Raw genomic sequence first — 25342 nt, forward strand, 5'->3', positions numbered from 1 at the left:
GTGCCTCGGAGGCATCCTGTTCATATTTCTAAATGACCTCAACTGACTTGTTGACCATTTAGAGCAGCAGGTGATGAAGCTCCTCATCTTATCTCTAAGGCTGAAGGTGGCTGGACAGAGGACACTCATAGCTGTTGCTTGTTTCACTAATTTTAGGACCATTAGTGAGGGTCTGAACAGACCACTTTTTGCTTGTTCTTGTTTGCTCTTTCTTCATATCAAGACCCAATGTCTCAGTCTTCTTCTCAATTCAACCATCTCTTGTGAACAAAACAGCAAGATCCTACACTTGATGCAGAGCTTGACCCCAACCAGGAACATTCAATGTACTCCAGGTGTGCCCAAGTCCAGTTCTTGAGCGCCACCACCCTATAACTTTTAGGTGCATCCCTGCTCCAACACAACCAAGTCAAATAGCTTAAGCAGAGGCCTGGTAACTAGCCATTCATTTTTTCCAGGTGTTAGAGAAGGAATGCATCAGTACGCTGTAGATAGTTCTTGAGGACTGCACTCGGACGCCCTTGACCTACCCTATTTACGGTTGAGAATCATGACTAGTTTTTCTCAATTGCAATTCGTAGGAACCACCACACTGCATGTATTAGGTTTTCCCTCTTTTGCCACACACCCGACTTTAATATGTGGGCAATTAACAGGTTCCAGCAGCACTTTGTGGCGACAGAGGAGATCATCCAATCATTTGAATCAGGAGTTCTGGAACAAACACATTGAAAATATGCAGGGCAATAGTCCCAGAGGACTGCAATTGAGGAATAAAATATTGGGTCCAGTCTTCAACAGCTACCACCCTACAACTTTTAGATTCATCCCTTCTCTAACACACCTGGATGAAATTAATGGCTTGTTACCAGGTCTGTCAACCTGAATTACTGCTAGAGAAGGACTTAAGCCTGTTGATTTGTTGTATGTCAGTATGAGGAAGGTGGCTCTTGACTTGGGCACCCCTGGTCTAGACTTTGTCTCATCCCAGCTGCTTCACATGGTGGTTGTGGTTTGAAGGTGTCAACAGAAGCACATCATCTGCAAAAAGCATAGATATGACTCCCAAGTTTCTTCTCCCACACAGTTAGTCTCGAGATCCTGTCCAGGAGCGCCACAGAGGAGATCGGGGACAAGGAGCTTTTCTTGCAGAGCTCAACTCAAGAACAATTTTGTCCTCACAACTGCAGACCAGAACTACATCCACATGTCTCCAAACAAGACCCCCAGTTCATCACAGGGAACATATGATTTCATTTATCACTACACCACTCATCTGGCAGGATTTCTGGTGTTAAAAGATTATAAACCTTGGCAGCAGTTTGAGAAAATTTTGTAGAATTAGAATCCGCAACTGGTTGCTCATCTGGTTGGAATGTTTTTCTGGGAGAACCCTCTGTCGTGGCAGTCGCATGGTACCGATGTATGTTTATTTTTTTTTTAATTGTGAAGTACTGCAATGGCTTCTTAGAAAAGTTGGTTTTGACTAGCTCCGGAAACAGGAGAAAAAAAACAAACATGACAGATATTGATCAGATTCTATCTGTATCAGAGGCCACGCCTCATAATCCACATCTCAACCAAACCAAACACTTCAGGAACATTGTTTCCTCAAACTACCAGTAGTATTTTTGGCAGCAAAGGCTCGGTAGGTCAAAAAGAAATAAAATGTTCACCGAATGACATCTGTGAATGAAATATGACACCACACCATACAGTCTAGTCCTCCTGTCACACTGTTCCAGTGTCTTCAGTAGATTCATCCATCTGTTTCCTTCCTTCATAACCTTTGGAATGCATCATGAAAACAGAGCTACAAGACGTCCCTCGCTAAAAGTTATTCCTAATGCTGCTGCTGTGCTGCAAACATGAGGACATACCTCCTGAAAGCAGATGGTTGCAATTTGAGTTTGGTAGAATATTAATAAAATTCAAAGTCTTTTAAGTTTGAGGGGTTTTTTGTAATCAGCTTTATATATTTTTTAGTAGTCTTATTTGTTTGTGTGGATTTCTTTGTAGTACATTGGGAGTCGCTTTTAGGTTAACTAGTGACCGCCTGACTAGACCTTTGAGATGTCTACCTTGATGTTTCAATAAAAAACCCCAAGATGAAATCTATTCGAGTTGTTGTTGGAGTTTTGCAGTTCAGCGTTTGGCCATTGGGTGGCGGCAACGAGGAGATGCTGCAGCTCTGGTGATGCTTAGCAAGCTTCGCCTCCACTCTTGCATCTGAAAGCAGGAGAGAAGCAAGGACTTCCTGTGTGATCTCGTTCAGCTGACTACAGCCTAGCTTCCTCTCCGGGAGCTTTCTGCTTCTGCAGACCGGGGACGAGGAAGGTTTGTGAGGTTTGCTGCAAAACTCCGAGAGCCGCTCGGGACCTCCGTGCACCAGAAGTAATAGAAGCAACCATAAATGCGGATCGTTCACAGCAGCGGGTCAAGCTTTTCCTGTTTCCCTGCCTCCCAGCGACTCCGCGCGCCTGCCTCGGCTCAGCAGCCCTGCCGCAGATAGCCTCGGTGGAGCGGGGCTGATGGCCGTGGAGCTCCTACCGGCCTTCACCATCACCACAGTCACCCGTCTGAGTGCCCGGTAGAGAATTACGGTCTAAAATTTCGCCTTTCAGTCGGCTGTAGTGCCGCAGGAAGCTCGAGGGGGAAGTAGCGGCAGAACGAGGCGCAGCATCGCACCGTGCATGGTGCTGCGGTTTGGGGGCGAGTGGATGCGCAGACGGAGCTGACCCAGAGATGGCTGTTCTGAAACTGGCCGACCAGGTAGGACCCGCTAGCCGCTGTTAGCTTAGCGCGAGCCCACCAGCTCAGCATCACTGATGCGCTGTCTCGTTAAAATGTGATTAATATATCACCTTGACTTTTTATTTCTCTCTAAAGCTTTAACTGTAAGATCTAAACCGGAAGCAGTACTTCTCACCCAAATATAGACTTCACAGTGCACCTTCAGGACATCTGCACAGAAATGAGCAAAGATGTAATGATGTGTGTAAGTGTTTCCTAATAACAGAACTCAGCGACTTCCTGCTTGTTTCCGTCCACCAGGAGCAGGTAGCAAAAGTACGCGCCTGTAAGAACACATGACATAATTAACTCTAGTGTGTTCTGTGTGGAGCTCCTCTGCAACGATTTCCAGAAAAATCTGTTTTAAAAAAGGAGCCCCGACAGTAACAAAACAAGTCAATAGCCCGAATCCAGAAGCTTCAGACCAGTGCATGACTTTAAAAGTGAGAAGTTACTCTAATGAAATTAGAAGCAATGTAATTTTCTAAGACTCAAACTTTTAACAAACTATACAAGAATCATAATAAAAATACAGAAAATAGGATAAATAAACAGTACAGTGAAGACCAGCTAACTGTAGCTGGCAAGTTAGCCTTTGCTAAATTTAGGCGACTCATTTTCACAACTTTTGCTATTTGAAAAAGGAAAAAAATATTTTTACTCCATATTTTTTTATTAGTACTATATAAAACTGATTCATAATAGAAAAATGCCCTAAATTTTTAATGTTAACTATCTATAAAGATAAAAACTAGCTAAAAGCCACACCACTTTATTAATACGGCGCTGGTGTTTTGTGTAGTTGAGAATTGCAAATTTAGTTCTAAATAGATCTATTGTTTAATGTTTGTGGGATTTTGGTAGAGTTACAGTTTTGGCAATAACAAATCCTGTTGAATTAATTGATTTATAGGACAAATATTAGTTGACCTTCTTTCAATTTTGCTGTTTATTGTATCAGACTACATTAAAAATGACAGTGTCTTTATCGGTTTTAAAATGGTTTAAATCTAACATTAAAATAACAAAAACACAACATGTTCCCCACAGTCATCAGTTTAACAATGCAACCCCAGAATGTTCCAGCTGTGCATTAAAAAAACAACTTAGTACACTCTTGCTGTTTCCATAGGATTTAAGAAAGAAAGTAGCACTCAGGTGTTTCCAGTGAAATGTAGTTGGATAATTGATCATTAGGGAGTGACAGCACCTTTTCTGCTGTACTGCTTTTAGAAAGTGTACACTTCCTAAAGTGTACACTTTAGCACCTGTGTGCTTTGGAACACACAGGTTTGTATTAACAAAATCCTAAGGGGGAAAACATCAGCAACGAACTTATAAAAGCAGTTGTTACCATACCACCCATAAATCGAAGAAGTGTTATACTGACATTTCCAAAAATATTTGAAGCTCATCATTCTTCAGAGAAACCAAAGGTCAGACCATGCATTTCTCAGAGAATTGTAAGAAACCCAGGAGCTCTGGGACCTCTACTGGTTCCAGTTCACATGTTAAGTGCTGAAATTAATGACACTTAAATTAGACTGAACGAGGGGAAAGAGTCTTCTCTTGAAGTAGAAAGATGCATCACAAGTAATTATAGCACTACTAGAGCAAATTACTTGTGACAGATGAGAGCGGAACAGAGTCGTTTGGCCATGATGCACAGCAGCAAGTTTGGTGACAACCAAAGACACCATATAAGCACACAGTCTTTCATAGCAGCTGTCAAGTACGGTGGTGGGTGGTGATACTCTGGGCTTGTTAGTCAGCCACAGGTCTGGGGACCTTGCTGTCCATAAGTCAACTTTTGTCTTAGATTGTATTCTACAGTCCAGTGTGAAGTCACCTGTCAACTAAGCTGAAACATCAACAGGATAACAATCACTTCCCCAATGTGATCTGGTTGAAGAAGAGGTCCAGTCAAAGCCTTGACTGAGCTTAAGTTTCCTTCAAAACAAAATGAGATGCTGCTGAAATAAGGCCGAAGACAATTCAAATTCTAACTGCTGAGTGGAGGTATACAAGCTATTGAATCATGGGGTGCACTTATTATTTTTCATTGTTCCATTTAATTAAATTTTTTTTTAGATTTAAATAATTTTACAACCTGATAAAGATCAAAATGATGTATTATGTCTTGATAGACAAAATCCTGGAAGATAAAGAAGGTGTAAATTTTTTTTTAGCATGCCTGTATAGTTGATTATGAACAGTTGTCTTATATTTTAATGAAAGGAAAGCAACCAGATCATAGCAACTTAAATGTCCAAAAGTTGCTTAAATGTTTGTTTATTCATTGTAATAACTTTTTTAAGTTGGTGTCAAATATTTAATGACTTCACCCAACATATTAATCTAAAATGGACTTGATTATTTTTGTAATTCTTTGTCCCTGAAGCACTTTTTATTTTAATCTATTTTTATTGTAGTGGTGCATTCTTACACTGATTCTATCTGAATAACCTCGCAGTCCAGAGTTAGTCATTAAAATGATAAAAATGCTGCTTCAGTGCAGATCAGTACTGCTGACCTGTTAGATATCCCACGTAGAAAACTCATGAGCAGCCGAAAGATAAAATGTTTCTCCCAAGGAGACATGCTTTCTCCTCTCAAACGTTCACTTGTATCACAATTATACTCATCTGCAGAATTTGATCAATTTCAAACTTCTTTGGAGTTTTGTCCTTCATTCTGACAATCTAGATGACCTGAATCGTTACAAAATCACCGACAGAGTTTGGTCTGGGAAGGGTTTGGAAAGCCATTTTTAAGGCTGCGTGACTACGGAACCATAATGAGAACCGTTATCCACAAATGGAGGAAACATGGAACTCCAAGAGTGTCAGTGACTCATCCAGGGGGTCACGTTTCAAGCTCTAGCCTCAAAAAAGGTCGGAGTTCAACACCAAGAAGTTACCCCATCTGTGTGAGAGTTCCAAGATTAAAACCACTGCTGACCCAGTGGAACAGGACGTCCCAAAAAAAGCATCCTGACGATTGCCAAGGCTTCTGTGAAAATATTTAAGGGTTAGATGATGAAAAAGTTGAACTCTTCAGAAGTAGTGTGTCCCGTTGCAGCTGCTGTGGAACTAACACAGAATAAGTTTCAGAATAAAACCCACCGTCAGCCATTTTGGTAGTGGGATGGTCTGGACCTGAACGACCTGGCATCATTGATACAGAAAATACTGAAGAACAAGGCCAGCAGGTTCTGACGTGGTCTAGTTGAAGTCTGGACTTGAATCTGATTGATTCTTGGATGTTATCTAAAACAGGCTGCTAAGGTATTCAGAAACTTATGATGCGACTCAACTATTCTGCAAAAAAGATTGGAACAAAATTCCTCCACAGGGTGGGAAAAACACTCGGTGGCAGTTGTTGAGAGCGCCTTACTGGAGATGTTGTTGCTAAGGGAGTCGTTACTAGGGATGCACCGATCCACGTTTTTCACTTCTGATGTGGATAACGATAGGTTTGAATATTGACTTAAAATGCTTCTTTTTTCAAACATGTACTGAATTACAAATTTATTTGATAACTGCATCCAATAAGTTGCAGGTGTCAAATAACTGCAGCTTATTTGCAGTTATTTTGAATCCATAATCTTAAATATGCAAAAACAACTTTATGTTCAGTCAGTGGAATTAGTAGTAAAACAGTCAATGTAGAATAAATAATAAAGACAGTGAAACTGATTTAACAATAGACTGACTATCTTTGTCAAACATGTAAAAATGAACATGCAACAAATCTTCTTTCAGACGATTCAGAAAGTGCAATTAGAAATTCTAAATTTAGCATAAAATAAACAATAAATCATGATGTCACAAAGCACAGAATTAGAATAGCTCACCCTTAAGAATCAGACACATCGTCACTGATATTCGATCTTGAATTTATTTTTAAATATCGGGACCGATCCAGATTTTAATATCGTATTGGTGCACCTTTAATCATTACGTTTTCCAGTTGTGGTCATAAAACTAGTTTCCCGATCTGAAAGATTAACGAAAACAAAAGAATTGATGCTTTTCTCCAGCGCTGTAAATTCACACAGAAACGGGAATGTCCTCAGTGGTGCAGGTCGTGCAACGCCTCGGCGATCTCCATCACTTAGCACGGAAATGTTCATCAAACTGAATAAAACATTTGTTCCTCCCTGTTCACTTTTCTCTCTGGTAGTTCTGACGGAGAAAGCTGACATTGTTAGACGATGCAGTCGTTGTCTCTGTTGTTTGATGCCGTGGCTTTAATGTGGGCTCATGGTGCTGAACACAGAAAGCCATCCTACAGGTCTCTGAACCTGTTTGGGAGCCTCTGCAGAGTGGCGTTTGCAGCTGCTCTATGGTGGACATGTCTTAGTACAAACTCTGATTTGGCGCTCATATCAGATGGTTCGTCAAGGAAGGAAGAGCTGCTTTTTTTTTTCTTTTTTTCAGTTTGTCTTTGTGTGTGTGTGTGTGTGTGTAACCCAGAACTGTAGGACTTCCTGTTATTTTCAGACAACAAGCTGATGATGACTGATAACTGGATGCCTTCACTCAGCACTCGTCTAAAACCCACAGGCTTGGTGTACTTGTGTACTTTTCTTCTTCTTCTCTTTACTCTCTGTGCTTCTCTGTCCCTCCAGAACAGAACTCTCCTCCATGCTGAATAAAAGAAAAATTCTGGATGTTCTGACTAGGGCTGCACAATATACCGGTGCCAACATCGGTTTCGGCCTATATTACTCATTTTTTTCTTAACATACCCGATAATTAAAACTTGCCCAATATTAGCAACCGATATTTATTTCCATTTTCCACCCTAAAATCTCGATGAAATGAAATCTGATTTCACTCGAAATAATAATAATGATGATGATTATTATGAAACATTGAAAAAAATTAAACATCTATTTTCAAAATGTACAAAATGTTGTACACGTTGATAAATGTGTATAATGTCAGTAAATATCAGTTATCGTCCAAAACAGCAATGTTAATATTGGATATCAATATCAGCCCAAATTTTCATATTGGTGCATCCCTAGTTCTGACTCAGGTGGAAGTTTAGATGTGCTTATTTATTTATATGGTAACTCTTTGTTTTCTTTCATAACACCTTTAGATTTTCCCATTTTGAACCTGTCAGAAGTTTACAGGTTCAAAATGATTAGTGTTGTACGATATGTCATGATCAGGCTATTTTTAATAATTTAGTGGAGAAATTTAAAAGTAACTGCACCGATTGCAGTTTTCTGGCCGATCACAAATCTCTCTAAAGAATAAAATCTGTGTCGATTTATCGGTGCGCCCTCTAATGGTCTGGAGGAATCTGCAGAAAATAAATCTTTCCTGTCAGATAAAAGAAGCAAATTCTCCTTCCTAAATACTTCCCAAAATACCCATTGCAACCGATTGGTTAATCAATAGCAGCATCGGTGTTTTCCCTTTCTGTCATAAAGCGTTGTCTGTTTCCAGCCTTTCGATGTGCCGAATCATCGTTATTTGACATAATTTGCAGCTAATTAAAGCAGAATGTTCTTCAGCGTGTGGATTATTTGATGAAACCAGGACATTTCAGCTAACCTGACCGACTCAGTTTGAACTTTTCTGTCCTCCTTTTCTAGTTCAGCCTGTTTTTAATAAGAACTGCCAGGAACGAACAGTCGCTGCATGTTGGAGAAGAATTTCTTATTGTTTTGCTTTCTAATGGGATCTGGGTCACATTGAGCCGTCCTTATGGGATAATAACAAATATGCCAGTGTGTGTGTGTGTGTGTGTGTGTGTGTATGAGAGAGAAAAAGAGAGAGAGAGAGGGAGAGAGAGAGAGAAAGGTTGTGGCAGGGTATATATGTGAAAGTTTCCGCTGCAACAATGACTTGTTATGTTCGGGACGGCCTGCAGGGAAGATGAACCAGACTCCTGATGTCACTTCCTGTCAGGCCTCCGCTCTCCCTGTCTCTGCTCCATTCTGCTCCTCTCCTTGCTTTAGGTATCAGGCTGGCTGCAGGACAATCTGGGAGCAGTGCTGTAGACAACGCTGTCACCCACCACACCACGTTATTTGAATGCATGCAGAGACGAGAGGGGAGAAACCCAAAGCTGTCTGTGTTTGCCAAATGTCGACGGCGTTCCCCTCAGCCGTGACATTTGAACTGCATTCCCCTCTCTGCGGAGGAGATAGCAACAGGAACTGGATGTAAATTAGGCTAGTTTGCTTTTATTCAGAGTTATGGCTCTGAATTTTATTTATTTTTTTTCCAAACAAAACTTATTTTACACTCACACCTAAGGAGAATTTAGAGAAACGCATACACAGAGAGAAAACATGCAGAAAGACCCCAGATCGAACCCATGACCTCCTTTCTGAAAGGCAACAGTTACCAACAAAAAAAGAAATGATAAAAGATGGGAAATAGTTTCAAAAAATGTCTTTTATTTCCAACATTCCTTCTGTTAGCTGTATGAAAACTTTTGTTTAATGACAATAATGTAGTCATAATATTTAAAGACCGTCTTTCAATTACGAGAAAAAGTCATTTGAATGAGAAAAAGTCTTGAATAATACGTTGTAAAAAATATTTTTTGTGTTGGAGCGCTCTTAAAATGACTACTTCATTCTTAAAATATCCTGACTTTATTCTGGTAATATCAAGACTTTGCTCTCTTTTTATTATGACTTCATTCTCTTATGACTTTATTCTCATAAAAAAGCAAACATAAATCAAATCAAAGCCTGGCCCTGGTGTTCAGCGATAGAGTTGAAGAAGCTGTAAGACATGCTTGTCAAACAGGACGGCCAACGTCGGCGCACTCACATCACTCTGAACTGTGGAAACCCAACGAGGGAAACGGTGACAAAAAAAAAAAATCCCCCCAAAAAATCCAGATTTTCCAAAAATATAATCTTCAAAAACCAAACATCCGATTAATTGATAAAATTGATGTATCACCCATCATTAAGTGCAGACCATAATCAGGATTACATTAAATGAATTAAGACATTTTATGATTTCCTGATAAACACGTTAGTTACATGATAAATTCAATACCAGGACTACAGGGAAGCACGAGGGTGGCAGCATCATGCTATGAGTCAGTGTGTACAGACAGAAGAATGTAAAGATAAACTCAGGAGGAGAGGTGTTGAAATGAAAGCTGATTTCAAAGTGGAGAGACCTGAAAATGGGACACACGTCTGGCTCTGCTGGACTGACCAAAAACAGAGAAAGAAACAGACAAGACAACTCTGGACAGGCTCCAGAACATTCCTCCGTCTGTACCTGGAATAGTTGGGCTGAATCCCAACAAAACCTGGAGACGTTTAGAGATGCTGACCGGCTCTCACAGACATTTCCTTTCATTGTGACCAATCTGCAGGAAGAATGACAAAAACCGAGTGCGTCTGTTCACTGCTTCTTTTTTTGCATACTTATTACTGCCAAAACTTCTCATACATGTTGAAGCCAATATTTTAACATGTTTATAGATTTTATTTTTTATTTTTTTAAGAAATAAAATCTAAAGACGAAGCACATTCTTTGAATTCCGAGCTGTGGTAACTGATGTGACCTGATGTCTGGTTTGCTTTAAAGCTGCCGCCAAACTCAGGCTCCGGTATGTCCATCAGCGGCGTGATGATCTCACCACGCCACAGTCACTTTCAGGGGGACAAAACGGGTCTGATGAGGAAGTACCGCTGGCTGTTTGAAGCAGAAGTGAAACGCTGCTCTGCGATCGGTTCCTCTCTGTTGTTTCTGAGAAGGAGAGACTGTGCAACAGGAAGTGAGGCAGCTGGTGGCAGAAATACAACAGGAAGTAAAGTGAGCCTGAGCTCAGCTTTTAATTGTTTAACAGAGTAGGTTTAATCCCATTCTGTAGTTTTTTTTGGGTTTTTTTTTTGGAGGGGGTCAAGATTAAAAATATTTCTATATTAGTAGTTTGCATTATAGATGGGATGAACTCATAACAATGCTAATTGGCAATACAATTCCACATGGTTTTCAACTGTTCTGCTCTTTTTCCTTACTTCATACTTGTGCAATTTTAAACGTGTCAGTGAAAATGCAAGGAGGAGCGGTTTTGAGTTTTTTTCTATTTTTGACAAAACACTGTAAACGTTTATATTCAGTTTACATCAGAGGTGGAGCTTGTAAATATCCAAAGCTTTGTGTTAGCCTTAATACTGTCAATACTTTGACAGTATTAAGGCTAACAGTACCCTGACCACAGTGTTATGTCTTTGGTTTTGTTGAGTAACCTCAAGATGTCTCACCTTACTGTGCCCGTGAACACCACAGGGAATGTGTTGTTGAAAAGGACTCTTGAAAGCAGAAAAGGGATATCTGCAAGTTTTAGACAGTCAAATTGAAGACTTTTTAAGACCTTTTTAATACCGCTTGGAATGAAATTTAAGGATGAAAAAACTATTTTGGCGTTGTTGGGAAATATTGCTGAATTACACAACATATGGTTCTCTATAGCCTTAACCCCCATGGTACCTAGCTTAAATATTTTCTTTTTTTTCCCACAGAATGCACCTACCCTTGTATGGGTTGGCAGCAGAAGTGAGCCAGTGGTGAAAAAGAACATGTCTAGTCAACTGGCCATAAATTTGCACTTACCCATGGCATGCAGAAGCTAGCTAGCTATCTAGTAAGGGTAGACTTGCTAGGCAGCTAGCAAGTCTAGCTATCTAGACTCGTTAGATCAACCAATCAGTCAAGTTTATTTGCATAGGACATTTCAGCAACAAGGCAGTTCAGTGAGATAGCTAGCAAGTCAAGCTTTGAGACTTGCTAGATGCTAGCAAACTGGCAAATCTAACTATCTAGCTATTGGAACTAGCTACCGATAGTAACTAGCAACTACTTACTACTAGTTACCTGTAGTAAGTAGTTGGTTACACAACAAGGAGCCAGGAATTACCAGGAGCCCCAACTACCTCGAGTTAAAGAACATAATGAGGATGTCCGCATGCGACTCAAACATTTGCCTGACTTTAAAGTCGCGTGACAAATATAAACTAAATAGAATATACAAAACTAAATAGTCTTGTATATAATCTGAAGAGCTGTGATTAACTTATTTAAGGCTAACTACATTTTTGTCTGAGTTTTTAAGAGATTTTAAGGCCTCATTTATAGTCACATGAATTTAAGACTTTTTTGAGAAAACAGGAGGCTGAAAAAGTCTGTTACAAACTGAGCTGTTTTGCCGCAACACTTTGACATTCCTAACAACACAGTTGGCCTGCTGGTGTTCCTCAGTCTCCAAAGGAGTGTCGAGAGCCTGCATTTACCTCATGTCTGCGATGTTGAAAAGCAAAATAAGGGCCTTGTAGATGTGACCTCCATGCCACGCCTTTCACAGAGACCGTTTCTCTACACAAGCCTTTTATTTTTCTGATCTGTATCCGCAGTGCGTTTTCCACAGTGGTTTGTCTGTTTGGGAGAAGATGGGAAAAGGAATGGGAATATTTTTCCTAAACCGAATAACTTCCAGTTGTGCACGGCGGCGCTTTGCAACACTGGAGGAATGAATTCCTGTTGCAATGTTCAGGAAACATTCCCACGCGCTCTCATCATGTCGCCTCACTTTGACAAAGTGCTTAAGAGAAATGTTTGTGCTTCAGGTCATGTGACCGTTTTCTATTTTTTCTGTCTTTTTTTTTTTTCCTCTCTCTCCCTTCTCCCTTCCAGCCTCCTCTTATCCAGGCGATCTTCAGCGGAGACCCTGAAGAGATACGAATGCTTATATACAAATCTGAAGACATCAATGCCCTGGTGAGGACACACAGTGACATGGACACAGGGCTTCACAGGAAGCTGCAAACCCCAGGCTTTTGTGACATTAAAAAGTGAAAATATAATAAATAATTTCAACATTTTGCAGAAAACAAAATAACCTGATATAACCTGGTTTCAGAAGCCTTAAATTAATAATCTATTAAACGGTAGGTTTTCTTCTGTACCCAACTAATTTTTTTCTGATATTTGCATTCATTAGCTAGAGACTAAAAACTTGTCAGGAAGTGTTGCGTATGTTTGGTTACTGAAACATGGTAGTGGCAGCATCATGGTGAGGTTACTTCAGTTGGAAGTTTTTGTATATAATTGGATGAAGTTATGACCCTTTGCAAATAAATGCCAGTCAATGTTGACCAAAAAAATGGAGATGAGGAGTGAATACATTGTTGAGGATCAAGCATGAGTCCAAATCAACAACATAATTGCTTCATAGGATGAAAATTACAGCCTAGTCAAAGTCCTGAACAACAACTGACAAAGAAATCTGTAGGCTTAAGCGTTGAACCGATTGCAGTTTTCTGGGCGATCTGTAAAAAGACTGACCTGCTGATACCAATTTTTTTAAAATTATTTTTGGCCTTTAAAGTTGCAAAATATAGCAACAAAGTGCGTAAGTTGTCAACAGTTGATTTGTCCTCAATCTACTAGATTTGGAGCACATTTTTAAGCTTGAGTTATCGGATATCAACTATTAAATCAAGATGTACAAACTTGATATCTGTACCAAAAATGACTGAAGTGTAAGATACAAACTTATGCAACTGGGATATTGCAGCATTTAAATTTGTAATGTTTTTTCTACAGGTTGAAGGGGCAGCATTATGTGCATTTCCAGGCACATAGTGCCATTTTAGCGCACAGCTAAGTAATATTAACCTCAGTTTTTGCAAAAATGCTGTTCATATCAAAAATAGCTTTAAAGGACATTTGACTTTGTAATTTAGCACCTTGTAATTGGGCCTCTGTCTCTTTAAGAAACTTGTTTTTCCTGACACAATATAGCTCCTCTTTTAACAATTTAGGAGACATTGCTAATTGTTGCTGGCTAGTCTCAAGGAGCTGAGTGACAGTGAATGTTACATTTTGTCAAATAATCAAAATCATCAATCAGAATCAAATCTGTTCCATTTACTGCTCATGAAAGGCAGCTCTAAACAGGTGGGTGTTTAGCCTTGGTTTAAAGGAGCTCAGTGTTTCAGCTGCTTTGCAGTTTACAAGGTTCTAAGTCACAATAAGGTAAAATACATTTTGAAATTCTCTCACTGTTTCACATCACAAACTACTGACATCTTACCAGGGCTGTGTTCTCTTCCACTTGTTCAAACTGTGCATAAAGGACTTTCTACGAGATTTACTCAAAAAAACAAACAAAAAAATAACATTTTAAATATGTTAGAAAGAAGTCATGACAGGTTAAAAGTATCTTTATGTAGCTGCTTTCAGGAGCTCCCGTTCAGAGTCAGCTTTCAAAGAGATGATCCATCGTCTCCTTTGTCCACCCCCTCACTTCCTGAGTCTGGAGGTCAGGGGTCAGCGAGGCCACAGTTCAGAGTGTGTGTTTATTTACATGTGCTCTAATTTGGCTATAGATAGACAACACGTGCAGCTGAGCTGCAGCGAATGTGGGTTGGACTTTGGCCGGCTGTCACTTTTCCACTTCAGTTTGTTTCTGTGGCAGAACGTCCAGCGGGACGTCCGTCAGCTGAAACTCCTGACCCGTCAGCCCGCCATGTGTAACGGGAGCTCGTTCTTGTGGGACCAGCAGCTTGTTTTTGTTCCATTTAACACCTTACTCCATGTAAACTGCTGAAATGGTGTCATAGCAACCGATTTGTTTAGAGCTGGAGGACGACCAGCATGTTTTAGTAACCCGGCAGTAACGTCTGTCGTATTTACAGGGACACTTTACTCCTGTTTCCTTCTGATGTAGAGATGATTTATGAACCCTGACTTCACCTTTTACCACACTGCATTAGAACAGGAGTTGATTTAAAAAAAAAAAAAAAAAAGCAGAGTTTCTGTGACTGGAAGGATTTTACATCAGACCCAGTGATTATTGTTTCGGTTTGTCTGTCAGAGCAGCTCCAGTACTAAAACATGGTTCGGGCTAGACTTTTAATAGACACATTAAAACTGCAGTAAATGAACTGCAGTCTTAGATTCCAGTGAACGGCGAGCCAAAACTTCAGTAAAACTATTCATGTACCCAAAATAAAACACATGAATCTGTATAGCATGTGAAAACTGTGTAGTAGATTTGTTTGTTACAATGACTATTTTTCTAGTCACACAATTAGCCTGTTTAGTGTAGCATAGCTTAACTGTATCATATGCACCTCTATTTTTAGTGCCTTTAAGCTAATGCTATTCAATGTATTGAACCTTTATAGGCTACAAATAATAAAGAACTGCTTCATTAGCCCCTTTTCTCCTTTATGAAGAGTTTTTGATGCAGTATTTGAGGCTGCTTTTTCTTATTATTTTTAAACATCATGCACATCAACCTGCTAATGGATGGAAACTAACCCTTTAGCAATAATCTCATGCATTTATATGTAAATGTTAATTGATATGTAACGTCCTATTTTCAAAAAGGAAACTTGAAACAGTCAACAGCTACAGAAGATAATGTGTTTTTTCTGCGCTAACCTGTAGCACCGATCAGGCTTTTCCTGACCGATGCCTGTTTCTAGTTACCTCTGGCTCTGTTACTCTGACTCTGATGATAAATTACAACCTTTTTACTTTCTAAATGAATAATTAATTACTTAAAAATCATTCAGGAGCATTTTCTGGGGTTTTAGTTTAGAGTCAGACTGTTGAACAGCTCCTATGATAAAAGTGAAAGACTTCTCCATGCTTTGCAAGTGGGAAAACCTGCTAAATCATCAGTTTATCAAATACTTGTTCTCCCTGCTGCAATGTACATAAAATTGGTACATATCGGTTATCGGCCATAATGTAAATAAAAATATTGGCCCAAGTTTTCAAATTGGTGCAACTGAAAAAAAAAAACTCCACCAAAAAACAGAGGTGTAATATTTCTTAGCACACAGCAGAATCAGAGGCTGCTAAAGTGTTCTGGCTAGAACAGGTCAGCTGTGCTATTATTGGTGAATATAGTGAGGATGATGATGATTGATGATGATGATGATGATGATGATGATGATATTGATTGTGGTTAACCCACATTTTTACCTTCATCACAAAGTCCCAACATCCTGGCCTTTAAAAATACACATCAAATGTTTGCATGAGCGGCTGAGAAGGTTTATCCAACAGGCTAGAAATATGACTGACCTGCACAACTTCCATGCATGGTACTTGGAACATAATATTCTACCAAACATGACTGTGGGTTGTACAGCTCTGGGCTGGTTATGTGATTAGAAGTGGATTGTTTTTTGTCCAGAGTCCAGCATCATGATTCTGTTGGTCCAGAGGTTAATCCCTCTGAGGTTTCTCCTGAGCTGAAGGTCGAGGTGCTTGTTTTTCTTGAACCTGCTGCATCTTGACTTGTTGCGGGTTTTCCTGCAGGATCCAGAGAAACGCACCCCGCTGCATGCAGCAGCATTCCTGGGAGATGCAGAGATCATCGAGCTCCTCATCCTCTCAGGTAAGAAATCCACTCACATTTTTCATCTACTGTTATATGTTGCAAGTACCTTTTTTCACTTACGATATGAACCTGAAGTTAAAATACTTAAAGAAAACTATTATTAATAAATGATCTCAGAAGCATAAATACTTCAACAGCTTCTCTGCATCCTGTATTTCTTGATGTTCTTCACTAAAGAACTTGTGTAACAGGTTAGCTTCAGATGTTCACTATAAATTGCAAGTATTCTCACAATTTCCACATCTGGTGACGGAATTTCTGTGGAAAGCGTTTCTCTAAGTTTGTCCTTTTTATCTGCAGCTTTAATCTAAAATGTGAGACAACATGAAAAGGAAACACAAGGTTGTCTTACTTTAGCTTGCTGCTGTGTATGCTGTCATGGTTGGTGTCGTTTTTTTTAATGTGTTCTTCCACCTGACAGCCATATTGATGTGTGAAGGTGCAGATCAGCAGCACCGTGTTGACATGAATGTTTCCATGCTGCAGGGGCCAGAGTCAATGCCAAAGATAACATGTGGCTTACTCCTCTGCATCGCGCTGTGGCATCCCGCAGTGAGGTGAGTGTATACACACACACACACACACACACACAGGCACACTCAAGTGGAATCATGAGTTTATATACATCAAGTAAAAAGATTTACACAACTTCTTTTCTCACAGTCTGAAAAGAAATCAGAGCAAACTTCCCTTAAACAAACACAGTTTGGTCTGATTTCACTTCAGACAGTAGCTGCGCTTCCCTTAGAAAAGTTCATACGACTTTGTTACTATCTGCATTTCCGTTGACTATACAATTGCACAATTTGACATTTTGAAAATAAATTTGCTTAATGGAACACTGCAATCAGTGGGAAAAAAATAAACATTTTTATAAAAAATTTTGCCGCCTGGATAAGGTGGTTTTTCTTGCCATATTAAAATTGTTTTATTTCGTTAAAATGCACAGGAACCACTTTTTTTTTTGCATCATCAACTGGTGCAAACCACAAAGAAGACGAGGACAGGAAGTAGTTGGAGGATGAAGGCGTGGCTTGTTTTTTAATGACTTGTAACATGATCAACCATATTCACATATGAATTTAATTGCGTTTCAAATTTAATGAAAATAAAATTGTGGAATTGTGTCTTTTTGACATTAACAGAATACAGCGCACGTTTGTAATGGAAACAGCTAATATTCCGCTAATGTCGAAAAAACACAATTTCATCAAGTCGTTAAAAACATCGTCCTCCTTCCACTTCCTGTCATCGTCTTTGTGGTTTGCACCAGTGTATTCATTTCAGTTTTATGAAAAGAACACAGTTTCAAAAACCCCAATTTAATATCCAATATTTTAATTATATTGTAATTAAATTCAAACTTTTTTTGAACAAATGAACTTATTTTGACAAAAAAGCTCCTCATCCTGCCACCAAAACTCTTTATTGAAAAACCAGAGTTTCTTTTCAATTGGCGTGTTTCCATTAAACCAGTTTATATTACAAATGTCAAATTATATGGTCAATGGAAATGCAGCCAGTAACAGTCTTTTACTGCTATTACTTGGTCTGACCGAAAAACTTTTCATACCAATTGAACTTTTTCACAATGTGGTAGAAAGAGAGAGACACAAGAAAAAAACATTTTTTATTGGTTATTGCGTGAGGCCTAGTGAAACAGTTTGTGGGACATTTTTGTCTCATCATGCTTTAACAAATCTTAATAAATAAACATATTCCTTTCACTTCATCATCTCTCTTGTTTTTCATAGTGACTTTGGTTAAGATGTCCTCCGGTCTGTTCTGTCTTGCCTTCCCCTCCAGGACGCTGTGCGGGTTCTGATCCGACACTCCGCAGACGTCAACGCGCGGGACAAGAACTGGCAGACGCCGCTGCACGTCGCCGCCGCCAACAACGCCCTGAGGTGCGCCGAGGTCATCATCCCTCTGCTGAGCAGCGTGAACGTGTCGGACCGCGGCGGGCGGACCGCGCTGCACCACGCCGCCCTCAACGGCCACACAGAGGTACTGCAGGCAGCGTCCAGACTAAAGCAGCTTTTTCCAGTGCAGTTTTCCTGTAGAGGGCGGCTGTGATGTAAGCGGCCCTTCGTTGCTATTCTGGTCGGATGAATAGAGGAAACAGGTGGGCGAGTGGAGCTGTATCAGTGGGGCTTTGAAGTGGGCGGTGCCTTTTCATTTCTGACAGAATCATTCAGAAATGTGCCAGAGCTAAAATTAATCTGCGGTTTCACCACCAACAACAAGTCCTCCACAGTTTTCATGCAACAAGTGAGCCAGGAGACGAGCTGTGTTCATGTGTTCATCATGTTGTTCCAGCCAATCCCTCCTCCTCTGCTTGCTTTCCCTCAGATGGTGAACCTTCTGCTTGCTAAAGGAGCGAACATCAACGCCTTCGACAAGAAGGACGGCCGAGCGCTGCATTGGGCCGCTTTCATGGGTGAGACCAACTCACCTCTTTCTTATAGAACTAAATGTCACATTTATTCCTGTCCAAGATGTGTAAAAAGTTTAATATTGCTGTTTTTTAAATGGAAGCCTAAAAATGTTTGTTTTTAGTGTTTTATAGTCTTTCCTCCTTTTTTCTTCCCATTATTCCCCTCCTGTGTTCTTCACACTATGTTCCTTCTTAGGCACAAATCCAAAATTGGAACTATAAATATGAAACAATTCAATTAGATTACACTGTGCTTTACATTATATATATATGTATATATAATTTTTTTTTTTTTGGAGATTATACTACTGCAATTTCACACACTTACAAGGGGTGCCAGTAAATAATAAAAGTCAAATTTTTAATCTGAAGCTGGTTATTTTTCAGCATAGAGTCACTTTGTGTGTTAATGTTTAACACTGGCTAGTCTAGAATAGGCTGACTGAGTGTTAGAGTAGGTGATGTTAATGTTCTGATGCTGTTATCCTTATAATGACGTCTTTTTTTCTCTCTCCATGTTCTGCTTTCAAGTCAGTTTTCAGTCAAGTGTCCTGGTCTTCCTTTTTTTTGCTGATAATCAGAAATATGACCACAATCACGTGCTTCCATTTTAGTTCTCAGCATGGCAAACTAAAGCCAAGGCTGGAGGTAGTGGACCTCTCAACTAAAACAGAGCATGAATGTTGAATCATTCAGAAAGTTCCAGGATCTGACTCTTGTTTACAAAAAGGTTAATGCCCAGAGTTTTTCAGGTGCGACTTGGTTTGTGTGCTGCTGCCCCCTGCAGGTCATTTGGAAGTAGTGCGTCAGCTGGTGAGTCAGGGTGCAGAGATCAGCTGTAAGGACAAGCGGGGGTACACGCCTCTTCACGCTGCAGCGTCCAGCGGACAGCTGGCCGTGGTCAAGCATCTGCTCAACCTGGCTGTAGAGGTAAGGACAGATCGTCAGAGCAGATTGACTGGTTTCCTTCAGATAAAGCTTTTTCAGTCTGTGTTTCAGTTCATAGTTACAGAATTCCACCCATTTACAATAAACAAGAAACCTCTTTTAAACACAAAGCTTTGGATATTTACAAGCTCCACCTCTGATGTAAACTGAATATAAACGTCTACAGTAATTCTTCAAGTCAAGCTTGTGTTGTATTTGGTAACCATTGACCAAGAGACACAAATCTGACAGCTCCATTTTTTTAAAGGGGTATTATCATGTAAAATGGACATTTTTTTAGCTTTACATCGTTATAATGTTATTCCCTCAACTAAAACATACGTGAAGTGTTACTTTTATTCTTTTGTTGATGTCTGAGAAATCCTTTAATCTCCATGGTAACCATTCAGCTGTGCAAAACGCCTGGGTGGGCCTAGCTCGCCTTTGAGGACAAAGCTCCTCCTCTGAGCTGCAGTTTCCAAGCTTCTGAGCTTCCAACTTGCAGAGCAGCCCTTCACTTGACTTCCCCACTCAGCTCCTTCAAACTAGCCAGCAGCTAGGAGTGTTTGTTAATTGCTGCTGCCAATTATGTATTATGGGATCATTTCCTCATCCCATAATACAAGCTACTTCTCAGTGCAACACTGGTAAAAACATTGTTAAACTGTTAATAGACGAGCGATTGTTGCGAGGGTTTCCTAAATGTAGAATTTCAGAAAAAGCAGGAGTTTCTTAAAGAGACAGAGGCGTTGAATTACGAAGTGAAATTTCTTTCAGGTTAGCAGGTTGCTGTAAGTCATCAGTTCTGTCACGCATCCCTGCCATTGCCGTCACGTTTCCTCCTGCGTGCCAACAGATTGACGAGGCCAACGCCTTCGGCAACACGGCGCTCCACATCGCCTGTTTCAACGGCCAGGACGCCGTCGTCAGTGAGCTGATCGACTACGGCGCCAACGTCAGCCAGCCCAACAACAAAGGCTTCACCCCGCTGCACTTCGCTGCTGCCTCCACACACGGAGCACTCTGTCTGGAGTTCCTGGTCAACAACGGGGCTGATGTTAATGTGCAGGTAAAACCAGGTTACCAGGGATGGACAACAGGATGCTCTGTTGAAATAAAAGTTCTGTTCTTTTAAAACCAGAATCCTTTTTGCTTTGTTTTCAATCAGAGCCGAGATGGGAAGAGTCCTCTTCACATGACAGCGGTTCATGGTCGTTTTACCCGCTCACAGACACTCATCCAGAACGGTCGGTCGTCGTTCTACTCATCGTCCTTTCCCGAAGCTGCTCTTTTGTCTTCACCCGTCCACATCTTGTGTTTCAGGTGGAGAGATCGACAGTGTGGACAAGGACGGCAACACCCCGCTTCACGTTGCCGCCCGCTACGGCCACGAACTCCTCATAAACACGCTCATCACTAGTGGAGCGGACTGCACAAGGTGTGACGTTTGCTCGTCTGCAAGTGTTTTCATCACCAGGGCAGGTTTCTAATCATTAAAAATACTGTCAATCTGTCTGTACAGACGAGGAGTCCATGGGATGTTTCCTCTCCACCTGGCGGCCTTGAACGCCCACTCCGACTGCTGCAGGAAGCTGCTGTCCTCAGGTAGTTTACCTTCACATACTGATAAATATAGTGGAAAACGCGCAGCGATTAGTGTATTTCGCCAAGCTGTAATGGAAAGGATTTTTCACATCACGCGAGTCACATGGTCAACAACCGGAGGTTACCACTGGTGGAAAAGACGAAGAAGACAGCAGGAAGTATTTGGAGGATACTTCCTGCACGTGATAAGTGTTTTTTAATGACTTATCACGTCAACCAGCTTATTCACATGTGATTTTAATTGCGTTTCTTATTTAATGGAAATACTGAGATTGCAAAATTGTAGTAATATATTTTTTTACATTAGTGGAATATCGACAAAGTTTTGTGCACATTTGTAATGGAAATGCAGCTACTGAGACGGATTCCACTCATTCTTTGAACAAGTAACTCATTCCCATGTATTTAGTTGTTCTCTATCTGAGATTTTACTTTTTTTTTTTTTTGCCATATTGTGCCACGTTATAGAGAAATTGGAAGAGAGGACAAGACAGTAAAACCTTCTGGCTCCAGATCCACAGTTTGATGATTTCAAGACTCCAGTGCTTGTTGTGTCTACAGGCGATGAGCACAAACAACAAGGTTCATCATGTGGTTCAGCTATATTGTGGAAGTGAACACAAAGAACCTATTTTTATTTCTACTGCACAGCTGCTGGTTGGTTGGGCTGCCTTTGTTACCCTCAATTAAAAGTGGAGCTCAAGGTTTTTACCTGGAGTTGTCTGTTTTCTTCACTCAGTTCTGGTAGAAAATGTGAGTTGAGAGCATTTTATTGGACTACCAATATGTTATTCTATACTTTCTACCATTGTGCCACTCTGAAATGAGGATTACATAAGCATAAAAATACTCAAAGTTGTACTAATAGGAAGCTGTGTTTCTATCAAAAAATTTTCTGCGCATTTTAAAGCTGTGCATTAGAAATATTTTTAGAAACAGCAAAAATTCAAAATAACGTACTCGATTTAGCAAAAGAGTTTTTACGCTGGTTTTGTGAAAAATAGTTCATATGTAAATGGAGAGATGAAAACACATTTGTCAAATGGGTTTGTGCTTTACCAGAGGCAGGAAATTCATAAAACATTTATGTCCAAACCTCCAGCTCAGAGGGGAGGACTTTCTCTATTACACTAAATTATTTTTTGCTTCCTTCATTGGTTCCAAACCTGTAGATGGAAATATGCGTAATTCGAGTTTTTGTGACACATTTGAATGAACGCCCAAAATTTGCATGACTACTGGATGGAAATATGGCTAGAGAATTGTGGTAAACTTCCCATTCCTCTGACTGCCTGTAACTTTATTTTACTTTCCACTCAGCATGTATTTGCTGCTTCTTGTTCTGTCATATAAAATCCTAATAACACACCCTGAGGTGTGTTGTGGTTGTAACATGTCAGAATACAAAAAGCCTGAGGGGTTGGGAATACTTTTGGAAGGCCCTGCATGTGGGGCTGGGATGAAACCTGGTGTTTTACACCGTGGTGCATAGTTCATTACATTCTGAAGTGGAACACAGAAGCAGATGGAAGAGAAAAACAGACTTGTCCAAAACGGGTCTGAACGTGTTTTAGAATGACTGAGATGTTGAAACAAAACGCAAGTTCTCAAAGTAATTTGAGCTCAGCTTGTGCTAAAACATAACAGTCTTATGACTTATCACGTCAACCAGTCTTAAGGGACTGGGTAAATTTGGACCCCGCGAGCTTTTTAATCTACGCTTGGTTCGCGTGCGTTTTTACAAGTTTTGTTGTTTTTGCGTTTTGTTTCTTCCGCTCTCTTCCTGAGCGTTGCGTTAAGACCTTCGGTTCAATGTCTCCACCGGTTCTGAGCTGCTCAAGCTGTCTGACTATTTGTGTAACCTGAAGGCATCACGTTGTGTCGTCTGTGTTAGCAGCATACGGCTTACATCTGTCCACCTGTATGATCACGTGAGCCTCGTTTCCCCCCTCCTGTCACACTAACACCTGTCTTTCTCTCCATGCCCGCCTGCTTCTCTTCTTTTCTCTGTCTCTCTGCCGATGTGTGTTGTCTGGCCTCCCTGCGTCTCCCTGTGCCGCCCCCTTCAGGTCGGAGGTTTAGCATAATGTGTAACGACTCGGTCCTGTCCGCAGGCTTCCAGATAGACACCCCGGACAGCCTCGGAAGAACGTGCCTGCACGCTGCCGCTGCTGGAGGGTGAGAGCCGCTGTTCACAGATTGGGCCGCTTTGAACTTCATGAATTCATCTGATATTGTGGCAGAATTATTTTCAGTCAAGTAAATAACTGAAAACATAACTAAATAACTGAAAACATTTCCACAAGACGTTCAAAAGATCAAACAAACCAACCAACCAACATATAAAGTTATGTGGAAATGTTATTTTAAACACCAAAATGAAAATAACCCAAACCTTTATAAACATTAACAGCCACACATTTCCACTAACCGTGTTTTTGTTTCTGTTTCTGTGCAGTAATGTGGACTGTGTCAAACTGCTGCTGAGCAGTGGGGGGGAACACAACCGCAGAGACAAATGTGGCAGGTAGGAAACAGCACAACAGCCTGTCACTGAGCCTTCAGTCTATTTAAATTCTCTCATGTCGACTTGTTGCCTCAGATTGGATCTTGTTTCCTTTATTTTCTTTTGAGAATGTTTCTGCTGGTTTGGCTTTAATGCGTTGGTCTCCGTGTCCCTCAGGACTCCGCTTCATTATGCAGCAGCCAGCCGTCACTTTCAGTGTCTGGAGACCCTGGTAGCTTGTGGCATTGATATTAATGCGACCGACCAGTGGGGGCGCTCTGCCCTGCACTATGCTGCTGCCTCAGACCTGGACAGAAGGTGAGCTGGTACAAAGTTGTTTCTGACTCATTGCTCAGGTAACATGATACCACACACCAGGCCGGTCCACAAGACGTGTTCTGATTATCTGATTAGGGAGTTTGACTGATATTAATATTGCTGCTATGTTATATATAGTACTCTATTCTTTCTACATCTTTGAAAAAAAAAAACAAACAACACCCAGAAACAGGCAGCAACAAGGTGGAAATAAATATTTATTGTTTATATCTGCCCAGTTTTATCTATCATGCCGATCCCAATGTTAAAAAAATCTTTTCCCCATTGGTGGAAAGAGTCATTACTCTTTAGTTATAATACAATCAGATCTAGATCAATCCAAGAAAAAGGAAATTGAGAGAGCAAAATATTAACAAAATCATGTTGTTTTCCCTTTTAACATGTACATAATTTTCTAGTAAAAATTAATGAGAGGGAACATTAACATGTAGCAATGTTTAACTTAAATTGAAAGAGATAACAATTAAGATTTTTTTTCAAAACTAATACTCAGTTCTTCATTTACATCAAATAACCAAAGATACAACCATTTTGTATCATAATTCTCTCACTTCTCCCAATGTTCAGCAATAATTTCCATCTGTAAACTCACAGAAATATCATTTGTTTTCCATATTGTAAATAACCTTGCTCATCTCAGTCCATTCCTAAACGGTCGGCTCATGCCGCACCGTCCATTTTTTTCATTTTCGTTTTACTTCTCAGAAGCCAAAAAATCATTCCACACAACAGTTATCTAGATAGTTCTATCTAAAAAGCCACGGCGGGCCGGATTTGGCCCCCAATCCTTTAGTTCGACACACGTTTTAGAGTATGCTGGTAATAGTAAGATAAGTGGTGAGATGACGCTGATTATGCTAACATCCTGTGTTTTACCTTCAACCCGTCCACAGGCGGCGTGTTGCCCTGGAGCCAGAGAGCCAGGGAGTGCAGGCGGAGAGGGAGAAGGAGGCTGCGCTGTGAGGGAAATGTTCAGACATGTTGGATTTCTGCTGCCAGTTGCTCCCTCCGCTGAGTCTCTGTGTTTGTGTCGCAGATGTTTGGAGTTCCTGCTGCAGAGCGGAGCGACGGCCTCGGTCAAAGACAAACAGGGCTACAGTCCTGTCCATTACGCTGCCGCCTTCGGACACAGGCACTGTCTGGAACTGGTTGGTCCCTATACACACACACACACACACACGCGCACACACACACACACACACCAGTAAGATCTAACAAAGACACAGTAACTTTTGTGGGGGGTTTTTATTTGTTTCTTTGGACTAAAACTGCCTGTAAGGACTTTTCACCCTGCAGTTGTTGCCATGTTATGTTGGTTT

The 25342-nt window shown here is 40.6% G+C and overlaps 1 protein-coding gene across 3 annotated transcripts in view; it reads left to right on the top strand.

Annotated features, from left to right (window-relative positions):
- The first annotated feature begins 2195 nt into the window (after positions 1–2195).
- Positions 2196–25342, top strand: part of ankrd44 (ankyrin repeat domain 44) — a 37968-nt gene continuing 14821 nt past the window's right edge. The window contains exons 1-16 of one of the 3 annotated variants that reach the window (XM_044131128.1): positions 2202–2772; positions 12483–12566; positions 16128–16206; positions 16696–16766; positions 18016–18216; positions 18562–18649; positions 19434–19576; positions 20430–20642; positions 20742–20820; positions 20897–21011; positions 21096–21178; positions 23293–23356; positions 23637–23705; positions 23862–24002; positions 24917–24982; positions 25060–25171. In XM_044131128.1, the coding sequence (XP_043987063.1) occupies positions 2746–2772; positions 12483–12566; positions 16128–16206; positions 16696–16766; positions 18016–18216; positions 18562–18649; positions 19434–19576; positions 20430–20642; positions 20742–20820; positions 20897–21011; positions 21096–21178; positions 23293–23356; positions 23637–23705; positions 23862–24002; positions 24917–24982; positions 25060–25171 (1635 nt within the window). In that variant the 5' untranslated portion in view covers positions 2202–2745. Of the gene's footprint in view, positions 2773–12482; positions 12567–16127; positions 16207–16695; positions 16767–18015; positions 18217–18561; positions 18650–19433; positions 19577–20429; positions 20643–20741; positions 20821–20896; positions 21012–21095; positions 21179–21646; positions 21994–23292; positions 23357–23636; positions 23706–23861; positions 24003–24916; positions 24983–25059; positions 25172–25342 lie in introns of those variants that run through there. The other 2 variants (XM_044131129.1, XM_044131130.1) reach the window with 2 other exon arrangements.

Source organism: Gambusia affinis, linkage group LG11, assembly GCF_019740435.1.
Source record: "Gambusia affinis linkage group LG11, SWU_Gaff_1.0, whole genome shotgun sequence".
NCBI classification, from domain to species: domain Eukaryota; kingdom Metazoa; phylum Chordata; class Actinopteri; order Cyprinodontiformes; family Poeciliidae; genus Gambusia; species Gambusia affinis.